The sequence below is a fragment of the Echinops telfairi genome, unplaced genomic scaffold (genome assembly GCF_000313985.2).
Source record: "Echinops telfairi isolate 266 unplaced genomic scaffold, ASM31398v2 ScPeMD7_7458;HRSCAF=8496, whole genome shotgun sequence".
Taxonomy (NCBI): Eukaryota; Metazoa; Chordata; class Mammalia; order Afrosoricida; family Tenrecidae; genus Echinops; species Echinops telfairi.
Window position 1 is genome coordinate 17,532,578 of NW_022111358.1, and position 16,245 is coordinate 17,548,822.

General features: G+C 46.9%; 1 protein-coding gene across 1 annotated transcript in view; it reads right to left on the reverse strand.

Moving 5' to 3' along the window:
* DGKE (diacylglycerol kinase epsilon) overlaps positions 1 to 11,703 on the reverse strand; it is a 13,336-nt gene extending 1,633 nt beyond the window's left edge. The window contains exons 1-7 of the mRNA XM_004707031.2: positions 11,547 to 11,703; positions 9,784 to 9,903; positions 6,662 to 6,805; positions 6,223 to 6,380; positions 5,604 to 5,655; positions 3,679 to 3,792; positions 2,394 to 2,465 (exon numbers count right to left, since the gene is read on the reverse strand). Coding sequence (XP_004707088.1) covers positions 2,394 to 2,465; positions 3,679 to 3,792; positions 5,604 to 5,655; positions 6,223 to 6,380; positions 6,662 to 6,805; positions 9,784 to 9,903; positions 11,547 to 11,669 — 783 coding nt within the window. The 5' untranslated portion in view covers positions 11,670 to 11,703. The remainder of the gene's footprint in view (positions 1 to 2,393; positions 2,466 to 3,678; positions 3,793 to 5,603; positions 5,656 to 6,222; positions 6,381 to 6,661; positions 6,806 to 9,783; positions 9,904 to 11,546) is intronic.
* Between the last annotated feature and the right edge of the window lie 4,542 nt (positions 11,704 to 16,245).

A 16,245-nucleotide genomic window follows, 5' to 3' on the forward strand; every position in this document is an offset into this window, starting at 1 on the left:
ATTATTATTTTCTATCCTGGAGTCCAGATGTTAGGAGCTCTTATCTGTACCAGGGTGCATGCTCCGGTCTAGCCTGATGTGTAAGGTAGAATAGGAGTCATGATAGTTGGGGTGGGGGGTGGGGGTGGGAAGGAAGCATTAAAGAACTAGAGCAGTGGTTCTCAACCTTCCTTCCTAATGCCTTGATCCTTTCATACAGTTCTTCATGTTGTGGTGACCCCCAACCATAAAATTATTTTCAATGCTACTTTATTATTGTAATTTTGCTACTGTGATGAATTGGACGACCCCTGTGAAAGGTTTGTTTGATCCCCAAAGGGGATGCGACCCACAGGTTGAGAACTGCTGAACTAGAGGAATGTGTGTTTGGTGGGTGCTATACTGCACCCTAGCTGGCTCATCCCCTTCCTTGTGAACCCTTTGAGGGGATATCCAAATTGTCTGCAAATAGGCTTTGGGTTTCCAATCTGGACCCCCTTGTTCGAAATGGTATGAATGTTTGTTTTGGGTCTTCTGATGCCCGATACCTGATCCTATCGACACCTGGTGGTCACACAGGCTAGCCCACACTCACTGTTCAGAACCACACAGGCAGCAAAGAGCAAGCAAGAGGAGATGCTGTCTGTCCTACCTGTCCCCTGAGCACCTGGCGTGTCCCACATCCCCACAAGAACAGCTCTCATCAAGGTCATGCACAGTGCCCCTTTCGTCAGGACAGTGGTTGTCCTCAGTCCTGTCTCACTGGCAGCTTTCCTGGAATCCTTCCTCGGTGCTTTTTGGGTAACACTGACCCTCCTACCTCGTCAGCCAGCGCTGACGATTCTACTTCCTGTCTGTCCTCACCGGGAAGACACGCCTCCGAGCTGGGCACCAAACCCTCTCGTCACGGCCAAGCTCAGCGCACCCAGTGCGCCCTTTGCGCTGCTAGTTTCGCCACGTAGTCTGCTGGCCCCAGACAGTGATGTGCCCACCGAGCACCAGCTGTAGCTATGCCACTTTCGCCGAGTGCTGTCTGTACTTCAGGAGACAGCAGCACCATGCCCGCAGCCCGCAGCCCCCAGCCCGATACCTGGCAGCAAGCTCAGACTTCTTGGCCTCTCCACATCGCATTAACCACTAACCGCAGCTGATGCTACTTTCTACCTACGACCTTAGGTAGGTAGAGAGACACCACGAGTTTGTCCCTAAAATACTCCCAACAGGTGAAGTGCCTCTAGCCTCGCCCTCCTGAGGCACCCCTGACAGCACCGCTGGGTGGGCAGCTATTAAATGGGAATACATCCCCTGATCACATTCCTTCTTTGGCTTGGCTTTGTGCTCATGATGAAATCAGAGTTGCTTAACTGGCCCCCCTCTCACCTGTAGGCTCTGCTGCCTGGACTTGCTGGGACAGGCCATACTGCCTTGCCTTGCAGCCTCTGCGTATGCTAGTCTTAGTCTACAGCAACCTTCCCCTTCTTTGTCACGGAGCTACCACTTCCTACTTCTCGGACCCCGGCCTGTCACTGTCACTTGGCCTCACAAGGCCTTTCCAGCCCCTTGGGTTGTGCACAGCACGTATTTATTCTGTGACACTGCATCTTTCTCATCCTATCATTGTGCACTTCCTGCAATGTGGTTGGTCTCTTTCTCCTCCCTGGGCGGTACCCTTAGTAGTGCAGAGAATTTAGCACGACTACCTCCAGTGCCCAGGACAGTGCCTGACACTTCAAAGCTCCCTGTGTAACTTGGCTTCTCTTTCCGTGGGCACTTGTCTTTCCTCCTCCCCAGGGGGCCGATGGCTCAGCACTCCCCTTTTCACTTAGGTCACGAGTTCTAGGTTTCTCTGTGGGAATGCCTGTTGTTGCGATAAGACACTACAGCTCCTGCTCTGAGGCAAGCTTGGGATGGGCACACAAAGGCTTTGTGGCATCCTGACACCAGAGAAGCCATGGCAAAGCGCAGCCATTACTGCTTGGTTTCCCTGTTTACCTATCTACTGAGGGAGACAGGTAGGCTATGAATGTAATCTGAACTAAACGGTGGCTTTAATACCCTCTGAGCCCCTAGGATGAGTCATCGGCGCTGTTAGGGAACTGCGAGCCATCGCCCTGTGTGAATGGAGGCCTTGCACGGGCAGAACTCAATGGATGAGGGAGGGGTCACGCCTGATGATGCCACTAGCGGCGCAAACGGGTACTTTTCTTGTGTACAAGACGACAAATTACTGCCGTGGAGGTCTGTGTGATAACTTACGGAGATGATGTGCACAAAGCTCACAAAGGGCCTACCCCACAATAACCATTCCTTCGATGTTAACAAAACGCTCAGCATTTAAATTAGAAAAACAAAACAAACAACAGGAAAAACCCTTCATGATTCAAAGGTCACCTAAAATTTTAGAGGAAGCTTACCTCAACTTTTTTATTCAAGTCTTTACATTCTTGCACCAAACAGTCTCTGGTCCCATAGAATAAGTAGACAGCCTGTGAACAACGGCAGACATGCATTCTGAGAACAATCCGAACCCCTGCCAGCCTCCAGAAAATGACGCCACGCAGTTCCCCGAGGGGCCTGGGACTCCCGTCTCTAGGGGGACGACAGGCTGCTGATAGCAAGCAGGGGCACCGGTGGGCCACCTTTGTAAAGAATGCAACGCTGCCCCCATCCACCAATACTGACACGTTACGGATTCACGGGTTAAAACCAGGAGCCACCACAGAGGCAGTCATAGCAAATACATAACAAAACAACAATCACTTTACATTTTACACTCGACTCTCCTGTGCTGTTCCTGGCTTCAATGTCTGAGTGATGTGGTACAGCTGATGGGGTGGTGTTAACTTTCCCCCTTTATGAAGTGACAATAAGGGCCATTATTTTTGAGAGGTTCTGGGAAGTAGAAGGATCTGCCCAGTTGCATTTCCTCCCAGTTTACTGATCTAAAAAGTTGCTGTTTATAAAGAATAGATTAAAATGAGAAAATCCCAGCTTTCCCTAACACGCGGGGTTTCTTAACAGCAGGAATGCCGGTATCATATGTTGCACAGCCAGCTCTGGGTACACAAATCTCGACAGGGGGACTGGGGCTGTTGAACAGATCACCAGTGCTTCCTGCCTTAGGAACTAACCTCGTGCCTGCATCATGAGGAGCTACAGTCAATTTAAAGTCCTGTCAAAGATTTTTCTGGAAACATCTTCACCAAAAAGTTACTCTGCCTATAATCTACCTCCAACTGTTGTTGCTATTGAAGAGAAACCAAGGTGCCCTGGTTGCGCAGTGGGCTAAGCGCTGGACTGACAACCATAGGCTGGCGTCTCAAAGCCCACCACTGCCCCACTGGGAAGACGGCGGCCTGCTCTGGAAAGATCTAGGGCCTCGCAAACACTATCCAGGGCTCCCTGGAGCTGCTGTGAGTCAGAACGGACTAGAGGCACTGGGCCTGTTCCACCTGAACACCAGCGAAAGCAAAATCAGCTCTAAACTTCCCGACTCTGAATCTGAAACACTTTGGTGGTTATCAAAGGCCTTAATTAATACATGCAAGGGTTTATGTTAGCAGTCTTAGGTAAAACTGAGCTGATAAATGTTTGCATAAATCAGGTCAATCTGAATATATTTGAGAGTGCTAAGAAAAATTAAACTTTTTTTACTGTACCTTTGGTGCTAAGCAGGAAATGTTATTTTATCCAACACACCTTGTTAAGAATTCTGCTAGAAAACAGAGAGGGTGCCTTCTCCCGATGGGCATGGAAATTGAGAGCCATGAGCGCATCAGGTCCAACAGAAAAATAGTTGTTCATTGTGAACTCCTGTGAGCGAGAGCAAGGAAGAGATCACGCTGCAGTCCAACATGTGCTGTGGATTACACACGCAGACTTGCTACGTGTACGGGAGGTGGTGTGCCCCTTCCGGCCTTGACTTTTCACCCACAGCTACTGTACACCGGCCAGGGCCAGGGCCAGAGGCAAAGCCGCAAGCTGACAACGCCGTAGGGTTGACTTTGCACTCCGTTTCCCAGGCTGGACCCCGGACTCCTCACCTAGAATGGCTCAGCTCTAAGGTCCTGAGCGTTAGGCATCAAGGAAACTTGCTTCCTGCCTTCATTTTAACCAGCAGACCCTCTGCTTCCACCTGTCCAAAACCCGGGCGTCTGGTTCCTGCTATTCTGAAGCACAGCAGAGGAAAAGGGCCAGTGAATGAACCCTCCACTCCATCCCTTTCCAGCTGCTTGGCAGTCCAGAGTCCAGAAACTCTCTCTGTAGGCTACATTGTCCAGAGCAAATCTCCAGGCTTCTCATCTTCTTGGAGGTGGCCTAGGCGTTTCTAGTTTCAGGCACCCCTGTGTCCAGTCTTCAGTTACCTGTTAACTTGAATCCCTAAGCCTCTGTTGTGTTCGGCCCCCTCACCTGTCTGCACAGTACACACTCAGCACTCCAGCCCTCTTCAGTGTGCCTCCGCCACTGCTTGCCTTCTACTACCCGCAAGGCTTCGGCCTCGAGCCTGCTGCCATCATCTCATGTCCAGGTCTCTGTCCTTACAGGCTTCTCCCTTTAGGAATCCCCTCACCACTGTGTCAGAGGGCTGGGGAGGGCGCAGCACAAAGGCTTGTTTTCGGTGCTCCTCTGATGTGCTGCGTCCTGTGTGTCACTCCCTGCCTTCCTTCTTCTCCCACAACACTGTCCACCACCTTCCGTAGCCCCTCTTCCTGGGCATGTCAGCTAAGAGTGATTGCTGTCAAGGGGCAAGCCTGGTACTCTTGTCTTCTACCCTCCTTCTCTCAGGCATGCAGTCTCAGGATGGAAGCCAACATCTACAGGCCGACAAGCCACCCTGCTCGCCTCTGGTTCCAGAGTCCATTGAGACGCCTGTTACCAACTCCTTGAAGGCTCGCTTTACTCAGCCGTGGCTCTCAACCTTCCTAACGCCACGACCCTCTAACACTGTTCCTCATGACCCCCAACCGTAACACTATTGTCATTGCTACTTCTTAACTACAATTTTGCTACTGTTATGAATCAGGTGGCCCCTGTGAAAGGGTCATTCGAACTCCCAAGGGGTCTCAACCCATAGGTTGAGAACCACTGCTCTACTGCCTCAAAGTTGATAAGCCCAACATTGAACTCATCTTATCAACAACTCTGAAAACACCGTTTTTCTCATTTTGGTTACTTTATCATCTATCCAGTCATAAGAACTAGGAACGTGGTAGGGGCACCAAAAACAAGCCTCTCTTCCCCTTTAGTGTAACCACTTGCTCAATCTGGGTCAATGCTATCTCTGAGATGCCTTTGAACTTCCTCAGCAGCCTAAGGCTCTCCCTGTTGCTGCTCTAAGCTATTTTCCCTTCATCACCTGAGTACCCTTTCAAGATACAGGTGGCTCTCCGTCCTGTTGGCTCACAAGGCTGTTAGAGACTCTGCAGCTTCTCGTTGCTCTGGCTGCGGAGTCCTGTGTTCCTTTCCCTCCTCTGAATTCTGCTTCCCTTCGAAGGACCAGCGCCTCAGCAGGCATCTCTGCTGGACACCAGGAGCGCCTCGGGGCCCGACCACACAGTGTGCACAGCGAGGGCATTCAAGGACCGCTTCAAGGAAGCTATTTTACGTATGAAAGCACAACATACCTTGGGCTTTCTTAAATTGTAGTATCCTTTATTTGTTACCTGAACTTTCCATCTAAAAATTAAAAACAAACAAAAAAAGCTAAGTAACTTAAAAAACCCACAAATAAACTGTCTATGCTTTTTAGAGGCTCTCCTATTGAAATGGCATCTGAAAACAGTGGCCACACTGACGGAGGACGGCTAAGGATGCCAGAGGACACGTGGTCTCGGAGCAGTACCGCCGAGTGCGCCTTGAAAAGCAGGGCGGCGAGACATCGATGTGCTCCAGCGTGGACACGTTATCAGGGAAACAAGCTCCTGGGAAAGGGCATCAGTGACGGAGGAAGACCCTCTAGGAGATGGCTGACGATGCACTGGCTGTCACCAGGGGCTCCCACATCACAATCGGGAGGCCAGGCGTGTTTTGTGCTGGTGTATATTATTAGGTCAGCGTATTAAGTCACTAGGAGTCGGGAATATCTAATAAACGAGCATGCAAACTTTGGAATACATACCCCAAATAATGACTTGGTACCATGGCCTTTATAACTAACATAATCTTGTAAAATTTACTTTTTAACGAGACAGATTTGTTTTTAAATTAAACAGTAATCCCAGAGCTCAAGAACAACCTACTTACCGATCGAGTTTAATGCCATCTGCTTCCATTACATTTCTTAAGACTTGTGCCACAGGGATTTCCCCAGCATAGCCTGTGCCCCAACCCAATGTGTTAGACAGATCGTTGCCTGTTCCCAGAGGCAAGATTGCAACCTGTGGAATGTATTTTTCTTGTCCCTAGAATATAAAAGATGGGTTTAGAATATGATCTTTAAACACTTTGGTAAATCTATGTACTTAGGGGACACGCATAGATCTTGTAACATTTAAAGACCAAAGCAATAAAAATGCAAACATGACAACTCCTTTCTTGTTCTACTGCAGTTCTTCAGGCTGCTTCGTCATAACCGTATCGTTCTGAGCTGTGAGACATTGGCAGTGTCCTTTGCGCAACAGAAAATACTCAATTGTTCCTTGGGAAGTGCTTCTGTGAAAGGCAGTTAGTTCAAGAATGGTACCTTAATCTTCATTTCATCCACTGCATCCAGGACCCAGCCCACGGTCCCATCCCCTCCACAAACAAGCACTCGAGCTGAATAACGGGGAAGCAGAGTACACAGCTGGAGGGCTTTGATGGGGGGAGTTTTAGTCACATCAAAAACCTAGAAATGAAAGAAGGAAAACAACATGGAAGCCTGCCCTCCATCTCGGAGGATGAGCTTCCGCCGGAGGCGCACAGACAGGGCCAAATGACACCAGGGTTTCTTCCTGCTTCACGTTAGTACCAGCCCTGCGCCATGCGAGGCAGGCTCATTATGGCTCCTCCTCACATCCCCTACTCTGCACAGGAGCTAGCCCATTCTGCTGGTTGGGAAACTGAGGTGCAAAGGTCAAATAGCTCCCCCGTGATTTTCCAGACCAGCACAGAGGCAGACCCCCACTCTCTCCACGTTAGCACAGGACCTCCCCCAGCTGCTCACACCGTGTCAGCTGCCTATCACCAGGGTGCCAGATCTAAATGGTTATTAAATGACCAATACAACTTGCTGGAAAAGACGCACACAACTAGAGAAAAATTAAAGGACACTCATATTCAGAATTCTGTTAAATGATTCTATAGGAAAATAGTTTAGAAGACAAAAATGTTGTGTACAAAGGTGATGTTATTTGTAACAGTATAATCATAGAAACAATCTCAACCTCCAATGTGATAAACTGTGTAAAGTTTTGATACATCCATTAAGTATTTTTGTTGCTGAACATGTTATTATGAGGACAATGTTGCAACATGGTAAATATGCCAGTAGGCTAAACAAATGCTTGTGTAGTTATGTAAATACATAAATGCATAGCCAATGGTGCACAGGACGAAACCAAAACCACAGGTGCAGTATTTGTGTGGGCAAACACAGGTCAGTTTCCCCTTTACCCTTTCAACATTTCCTTAAGCTGTTCATGTTGAATAGTATTAAAAAGCAAGAGAGAAAAGCACAAGCAGGGTTACCCAATATTATGCCCCCCGCCCCTAAAAAAGAGAGAAAAAAAGGAAAGCACAGCGATTGCCGTTCTTATCATTGCACAATGAGCTGCTCGGCTCTTTTCGAAGTATGAGCTAGCAGCGGTAACCCGCATGTCATCAGCACTCCAAGAATGGTGTGCTTGTGGGGGGCATGGGGAGCACTTCTTCTAGGGCTTCACTAGCGGGAAGGAGAAGCCAACTTCACTACAGTCCACAGCCAATTCGTATGAGGCAGAGGTCAGACATGCTTCCCCCTCCAATCTCTCTATCCTGTCCTGACACCAACAGTCCTTCCCCTGGCACTGTACTTTTGTTGGGTTTGCTAATTCATTGCAAGGGGCACACAGAGCACACAGACAGGCTCATGGTTATGGGTTGATGAGGAAGGTTAACAGGGTCAGAAGTGCTAAGGACACAGTTCCCGGTCCGTTGTGGTTTTCCCCAGTAATGCCAGCAGGCACACCTCTCTCTGATCCTCAGCCTCCCAGCCATGTGGCGCTCGGGCCTCAGCATGGCTTAGGCAAATGTTAGCACTGATAGATGCCCCAATGCCACTCTCCTCAAACGCTAGCCTCTAGCCCCAAGTTACTCAGCTTTACTGAGTGCCAGGAAGTCCACCCCTCTGTCTCAGGCTCTCGGTGCTGCTGCCTCTGCTGATGACTCATCCTTCTTGTTGGGTCATGAGGTTGCCCTGTCCCCGATTGCAAGGCAGCTCACTTCATACCTGGCAGGACAGCAAAACTGACCAGTGCTCTCATTTGAGTCCTGCATGTTTCTACCAGTTCTTTGGTGGGAGTTACAAGTTACTATGAGGTGCAGAGGTCATAGAAGAGCCATCCCAAGTACTTCAGTAATCTCATGGCTAATGATCACAGGCAGATTTCCCATGTGTTTGCGGCTGTATGTCTTCGTTGGTGACATGTTTGTTCATGTCCTTTGCCCATTTTTTAATTGGATTGCTTGCCTTTTTGTTATCGGGTTGGCAATGTTTTCCATACATTTTAGAAAGTAGACCTATACTGGATATGTTGTAGCCAAAAATACCACCCCCTACCCTGCAGATTTTCTTTTGGCAAAAGTTCTCTGGCTGAGCGTATTTGATTTTGGGGGGTGGGGGGGGGGGAGATCCCAGTTATCTGCTGGGTCCTCTGCTGTTCCCTTTCTTATTTGTAAAAACTGAAGTACAATTTAGATATCATAAAATACACCCACTTAAAATATGCAGTCCAGTGATTTTAAGTAAGTCCACCACACACAGTTCTGAAGATCCTCCTCACCCCAGGCTGACCCATTTAGAGTTCTCAGGTCAGGCTCCCCTTTAATCCACTGTCTCTAAGCTTTGCCTTTTCTGAGCATTTCCTATAAGTGGGATCATACACCCTGTGAGCCGTTTCCAGCTTGATTCACTTTGCACATTTCTGAACTTCTACGTTGTGCATGCAGTGAGCAGCATGCTCCTGTTACTGCTGCCTTGTCCTCTGCAGTCTAACAGACAGAACACATCAGTAGCTGACGGGCAGTAACGGTTGTTTCCCCTTCTGAGAACAGTGCATGGATACTTGGAAGTGGGATTCCTGAATCACAGGATAAATTTATGGTTAAATGTTTAAGAAACTTCCCGTCTGCTTTTTAAAGCAGCTGCACTAGGATTTGGCCCCACCAGCAATACATGAGCATTCCTTTTCTCTATACGCTCAATTGCCTTAATCCTTTTATAGTAATTAGGTGATTAGTGATTAAAAATACCTACAACCCTTGTTATCAGCTCCTCATTCCCCTCCCCTCCCCACCCCCCATGAAACCTTGATAATTTAAAAATCATCATTATTTTGTCATGTCTTACACTGTCCGAGTAGAAAGCAAGTGTTTTGAGAATGATGATGGCAACAAATGTACAAAGGTGCTTGACACAATGGATGGATGAATTGTAATAAGAGTTGTACAAGCCTCCCCCCCATAAAATGATTAAAAAAAGAAAGCTGTAGGAGCCCCCAATAAAATGATTAAAATTTTTAAAAAAGGAAAAAGATTAATTAAAATACATTAAAAAAAATACCGGCAACCAATGTAATTTAGGAAAATGAAAAGCTGTAGAGAAAGGGGGGCTTTGTCTCCCATTACCTGGACTGGATTTAACAGGGTCCTAAGTTCTCCCAACAGTCCTTCTCCCAGGTTAGCTCCGCTTCGGGAGTTGGCCAGGATGATTAAGGGGGCCCACTGCTTCCCAAGCTTCGAGGCTAGCTGGGAAAAGCAAGGTTAAATGAAAAGGGATGAACGTCTCAGAGATGGTGTGCACTTGGCTGTTAAATCCAGAACAACAGTGGTGTAATATGCTGAAAGACAAGAACACTGCCGGTTCAAACAAGTTAATATAAAAACCAAGGCAGTCTAAGAAGGTAAAAGAAACTCAGGAAAAAGGAATACAGTTTCCTACTTAACATGTAATTTTCATACATAAATTTAAGAAGTCGCCTGTGCAGGCTTACGGACTCACATAAGAAGGAACTCACTCACTGATAAAGGAGCCCATGCCACCACTACATCTAATCATGAGGGGTTTCCTTCAACTGAGTTGAAAAATTGGCCTTTCAGTAACTTACATTCATTGATGTAATTTTGCTTGCTGAAACAACGAGAAACCACATGCTTTCTTCAACACAACCCTACCCTGAACCTCTGTGCACAAACATCTGAAGCATTTTGCCTTTTCTCATCGTCTCCTAGGTTACACGTTTCAAGTTCTTTCAACTGTTCACAGACTAGAGATTGATGGGAGCTGATCTTAGCTGCCCTTATAGGAATGTACCCTAGCGTGTAAGGAACCCTCACATTTAATAGTGTGGAATTTAAACATATCTAAGGACTCCTTACACACTTATAATTTAAACTCCCTGTTTCTTTGGCAGGATCATCAGAACGTTCACAAGGTGCAAACATCTTCGTTTTAAAATAAATGTTAAACAATTCTGACACATCTATGTAGTAAATAAATAATAAGTAGTAAACAGCCGTTAGCTTTTCCTGATCATCCCGTAAGAGCTACACAAAGACTGAGAAAGACTCTTGCCTCCCTTCTCACACTGCAAACCCCCCGCCCGCCCTGCTGTGGGACGCCCTCTGTGGGCGGGCCAAGTAGGTGACGTTAATTCACCTCTGGGCATCCTATGCAAAAGGCCACAGGAAAGAAATCCCTTCAGAGCAACAAGTGAGGCACACCTGTTTGTTTGCTTTTCCTGACAACAGTCACGCTCAGAGACGTTCCCTACCTAACCTGGCTGTTCATCAGACCCATCGGAGAAGCGTTTTAAGAAGGAGGTCTTTCTGGCACCGAGCCTATGAAACCCCATTGGGGATGGAGGTCAGCTTAGGAAGCCAGGTTCTTGAAAGCTCTCACGTGATTCGAAACCAGGAACCTCACGTTTCCATTCCCCTTTAGACACAGAAGAACTCAAGGGACACAATTTATGAGCCAACTCCTGAGTTGGTGGGGCTTTATGGGTGTTTCCCAAACTTGGCGATACCACCCTGGGGGTGGGGGGGGTGAGAGGGTGTTGGAATGCCTCAGGGGGCTGCAGAAGCAGATACCTACCTACCTGTAATCCTGGATGATGGGCTACAGTACTAAAGCTTTTCATGGCCAGGGAGGCACCGAGTAATTTTTTTCCCCCTGAAAAGGGGGCATTAGGCCAATTACGTTTGGGAATCTCTGGTTTACACAGTTGGATTTTATTTTCTTCCTGGGTCCTGACTTTTTATTTCTGTTGACTTTGATCTTAGGATTGGTTCTTCTGTCTCAGTTACTTATACATATACACACTTCTTGCATGCTGACTTAAGTAATTTTTTAAGAAATCGATTATATGAGAAAAAGACATTCTAATTACCATTTCATAATCTGTTTTTTTGGCTTTGCGCATCTGATTGATGGCGGTTAGGTAGCCTGGGGGAATGATGATGTTTCTGAATTCTCCAAAATCACACTTTTCATTCTTTAAGGTGTTTTTCATGCATTCATCGTGGACTGTTCTCTGACACCAAACGCACCTGAGGGCCGGGAACAACACAGGTGGAAATGAGACTTCAGGTCGCCATCTTACTTGTCTGCAAACCCACATTTTTTTGTTAAAAAAAGAGAAAAAAGTAGTTAGTTGATCACTGTTCAGCAGGAAATCTAGCAAACGGAAGATATTTGCTTGCACGGTGAAAACTGAGCTATAAAGTTGAACACGGGACAGTTTGATCGAATGGCAGGTTTCACATTGTGTTCTGGGGGTCCTTGGGATGTCCAAGATCTCGCTCCCCTGTAAAGGGTTCACGAGCTCAAAACCCTTTAAGAGAAACACCGGGATATGATTGTGCCCCTGTCCCCTCAAAAGTGCCCACTGAGACGTCCCAGAAGCTACAGGACATGCGATGTTCCAGCAAATCACACGCAGAAGAGAAACAAGAATCTAGCTGATTTCCTTTAGGACATCGAGATGGGCAAAAACATAAATCAGTGTTGCTTTTCTTCCTACACTTTCTTTTATTTTTAGCCAAAAACCCCCCATTATGTAACAGATTTAATGTTATTTAAAAAAAGATAAAGACTTCAAAGTTTCTCAGTTTTAACTTAGACTAGGGTTTCAATAAGATATGATCCACATGAACAAAAACCTGGTCCAGCATTAGTCACTGTTTTTTGTTGAAATGGGCTTGTAAAGCCTAGCCCTTGCTGCTCAAAGGCCCCACTGGCCTGGGGCCCCTGGAGTTTCTAATGGTCTGTCTGAAAAATCATTTTCTTTATAATTGTCACGAACAGCACTCTAGTCAACCATGGAGGTAAAATAGTAAATTTCTATGAGCAGAGAAAACAGAAACAATCTGTACTTGGAAATGGCAACAGAGCCAGAAACGCATTTCCGTTCAGCATCAGTGTTCTTGCCTGGCCCACGTGTGAGGTAGAGGCGGGCTGGGCGCTGGCCTGTTAATCTCTTAGGGATGGACTCATAGGTCAGGTACAGCTGGCTGGGCAGAGAGAGCAGTCTAACAGAAGACAATGGTGACAATCACAGGATTTCCCTCACCCCGAAGAGGGGGAGAGGATACCACCCTTTCACCCCAGGTCAGCTCTGCTGCCTTTCTATTTTAAGGCCGTTGCTTTCCTGTCCGACCCTCAGATCTGGCACGTAGTTACTGCAGCAGCCTGAGGAGCCCCACTGACTGCTAAGAGAGGAGCAGCGCTCTGAGAAAACACAACTGCCAAACTGGCTTTCCAACGAAGCGGCATACATTTTGACGACTGCTCTACCACTATCTTAGGGAAAAACGGCACGCTGACTTCATGGTGGTTGTTGAGAACACACAGAGCAAAGCACACGCCAGTTCAACCTGCAGTCGGCGACACTGGCTGCTGCTTGGAGCCGTGCGGTCACTTCCCCTCTTCTCTGAGTGGTTCTACCCCATCACCAGAAAGTCCCTGCCCGCTAAGGATCCTGTCTGGTCTTTGCAGTTGCTGTAGTCGATCTGGTCCCACACCAACGGAAACCAAGCTCACTGCCACCTACCTGGTGGACTCCGACTCACAGCCACTCGATTGAAGGTGGACCGACTGGGCAGAACAGAACTGCCCCTGTGGGATCTGAGACTGTAACTGGTTATGGGAGTGGAAAGCCACATCTTTCCCCTGCAAAGCTGATGGTGGTTTCAAACTGCTGACCTTGCAGTCAGCAGCCCAACATAACCACTACGGCACACTCCTCACACATACTTCACTTACAATCTCTGATTTGGGGTTTTCTAAAAAGTTTTTATTTTGTATGATTTTCTTTATATGAAATCTATGATAGGTAAATCTAAAGACAGTAACTAGATTAATAGCTTCTAAGGGTTATGCCAGGGGAGGTTGGGGGGAAATGGGATGCTAATAATGAGTACAAGAAAGAAAAGGTTATCAAGTTGATTGTGATGATGACTACACAACTCTTTTTAATATATTTAAACCACTGACTTGTAAAGTATGTAAAAAAAACTGTTACAGAAAGAGAAATCTCTGATTTCCCTGAGAATGCGCTTGATCCATGGAGGGAGTCTTCCCCAGAGCTGAATACAATTCAGAGAAGGGACGCCTGGCCTGTGTTTCACAGGTACCAACTAGCTTTTTACACTGTTCTTCCAAAATACTTCACTCCTACAGAAGGTCAGAGCAGACGGTAACCTTGCATAAAATTATTGGTCAAAATAAACCACCAGCTCAGAACATTACAGAACATGTCCAACTTCAGGACACTGCGCTCTCTTCTCCAGAACGCTTCCCAATGTACAGAGAAAGCTCCTACCATGGGGATGGGTGGGTGTGCAGGGCTGGGAACAGCCTGCTAAGAAGGAGCTAAGCAGGAAAGGGCAATTTACCACCACAAACATTCATCACATTCACTGAGAGGGCTCAGAAATAGGAACAGAGAGGCTCATGATTTGAAAAGGCAAGAATGATACAGAAACAGCTTCTTTAACTTTAGATTAACCGTGGGGCCTCTTAGGGCACAGATGCTGCCCCCCCCGCCCCCAACCCCGCGCCCAAATTTCTGAAACCAAGGGTCTAGGGTAGAGCTAATGTTGTCAGATAAAATAGAACCTGCTCAAATCAATGTGGATCTTGCAAAAAAAACCCAAAAAACAAAAAACTTTGGTATACGTATTGTCCCAAAATTTTAGGGAATACGTTTATACTAAAAAAATGATTTATTCTTTCTCTGAAATTTAAATTTAAGTGACTGTCCTTGATTTTTACAGGCAAAATCTGGCAACTCCTGAATCTGTTATTGTTGATAGATTTCTTTTTCTTTTTTTAACGAACTTGTGTGTTCCATCTGAGTAATGTTGATGCTACTGGTATGATAAGGCATTGTCAAGAAGAAAAAAACTAGCACAGGGGGCTCATACAGGGGCCAAGGGTTTCTGGAGGACAGGAGTCTTCTGGGGTGACTAAAAGCTAGCCCTGGTGGTGCAGTGGTTTCTGAGTTGGGCTGCTAGCTGCAAGGTCAGCAGTTTGATTCCATCAGTAGCTCTGTGGGAAGAAACTGAGGCTTTCTGCTCCCGTAATGTCTTACAGCCTTGGAAACCCAAAGGGGCAGCTCTACTTGGTCCTACAGGGTCCCTATGAATTGCAATTGACTCAGTGGCTGTGGGTTTTAGAAAAAATGGCCAGGAGGGCACTTGAGACAGAGAGGGAAGCCTTGAGAAAAAGGGGCAGTGAGGTGAGGTATGAAGTTTTTGAGGATTAGTCTGGGGTCACTAGCGCATAAAGGGTGCCAAGCACCCTGTCCTGCAAGCGATGCAGTGGGGTCTAACAAAAGACAAGTGATGGGGAGCCTGGACAAGCTGTAAGCCGAGGGGCCAGGGGGCCAGCCCTGCATCTTCAGAAAGACCCCTTGGCTGGAGGCTTGGCAGCACGATGATTGTGAAGGAGTATTTAAAATACAGCGCTTTAAAAGATGTTTAAGCAAGCGTATTTACTTCTGTAAAGCCACAAAGAAAGAGGAAATACAAGTACAGCAAACCCAATTCCGGTCGTCTCTGCAACTCCTGCCAGCTCTCGAAGCCTAAAGTTCATCTTCCTTCAGAAAGCTGACAATTAGCAATACACTGAGCCCCAAAGGGTAGGCTACATTTTTAAAAGGAAAAATAAAAACATAACCACAAAATGGTGTAGTTATTTAAAATCTATTACTTTCAAGACGTATAATACGATTAAAATTAAGAGCTAGAAAAACACGTTACTGATTAAGTTTCCGTGCTAATTAAAAAAAAAAAGGGAGCTGAAAATAAAAATAATTTGCTATGTATCTAGTGCCAGTTTCCTATGCCAGGTGCCACTTCAGCTAAGGGGCCTCACTACTTCGTAGAGAGCTCAGAGGATAACCCCATGCCCATGAGCCAAGGAGGCAGTCCGACTTGAGGCTGAGGTGACACTGGTGTGGCAGTGCCTCTAGGCCTATCCTGGGATGAGAACTCCTGGGAGCCAATCCCTCTACTCCTGAGTAGCCCGGTAAGGCCTCATCGGTCTCATCAGTAGCGAGGTGCAGCAGGCAGCCCCTTCTACCACCAGTCTATCGGGTACAAAGGACCCGTCTTCAGACAGTAGATCCTAACACACTCAAGCTGCAGCGTTCACCTAAAAGCCACATAAGATACTCTTAGTTCAACCAAGGTCACTAACTACCAACACCATGTTTCTTGTCTAAGATGCTACTCGTCACCTGAAAACGCCAGCTGGCAAAAGGAAAAGTAACTTTTTGGATCTATTTCATGACAGCTTCCCCAAACCTATACTAGCAAAAGCTATTCAAAGTGCTGTCGTGGACCCACGCCTGTTTTCCTGGTACACTCCCAATACACCACCCAGACTTTACGACTCTGGGGAAAAGTCATTCCTCTGCATCCCCCAGTCTCCTGGGAAATGGAGACAAATCAATGGCAACAAATTCTCAAATGCACACACAGTGACTGCGAAGTGCACAGCCCTTAGGAGAGCTGGGGACAAAGATTGATGGGCCAGGTATTATTACCCAATCTGGTAGAGTCTAGAAGCATCCTGGGTAGGGT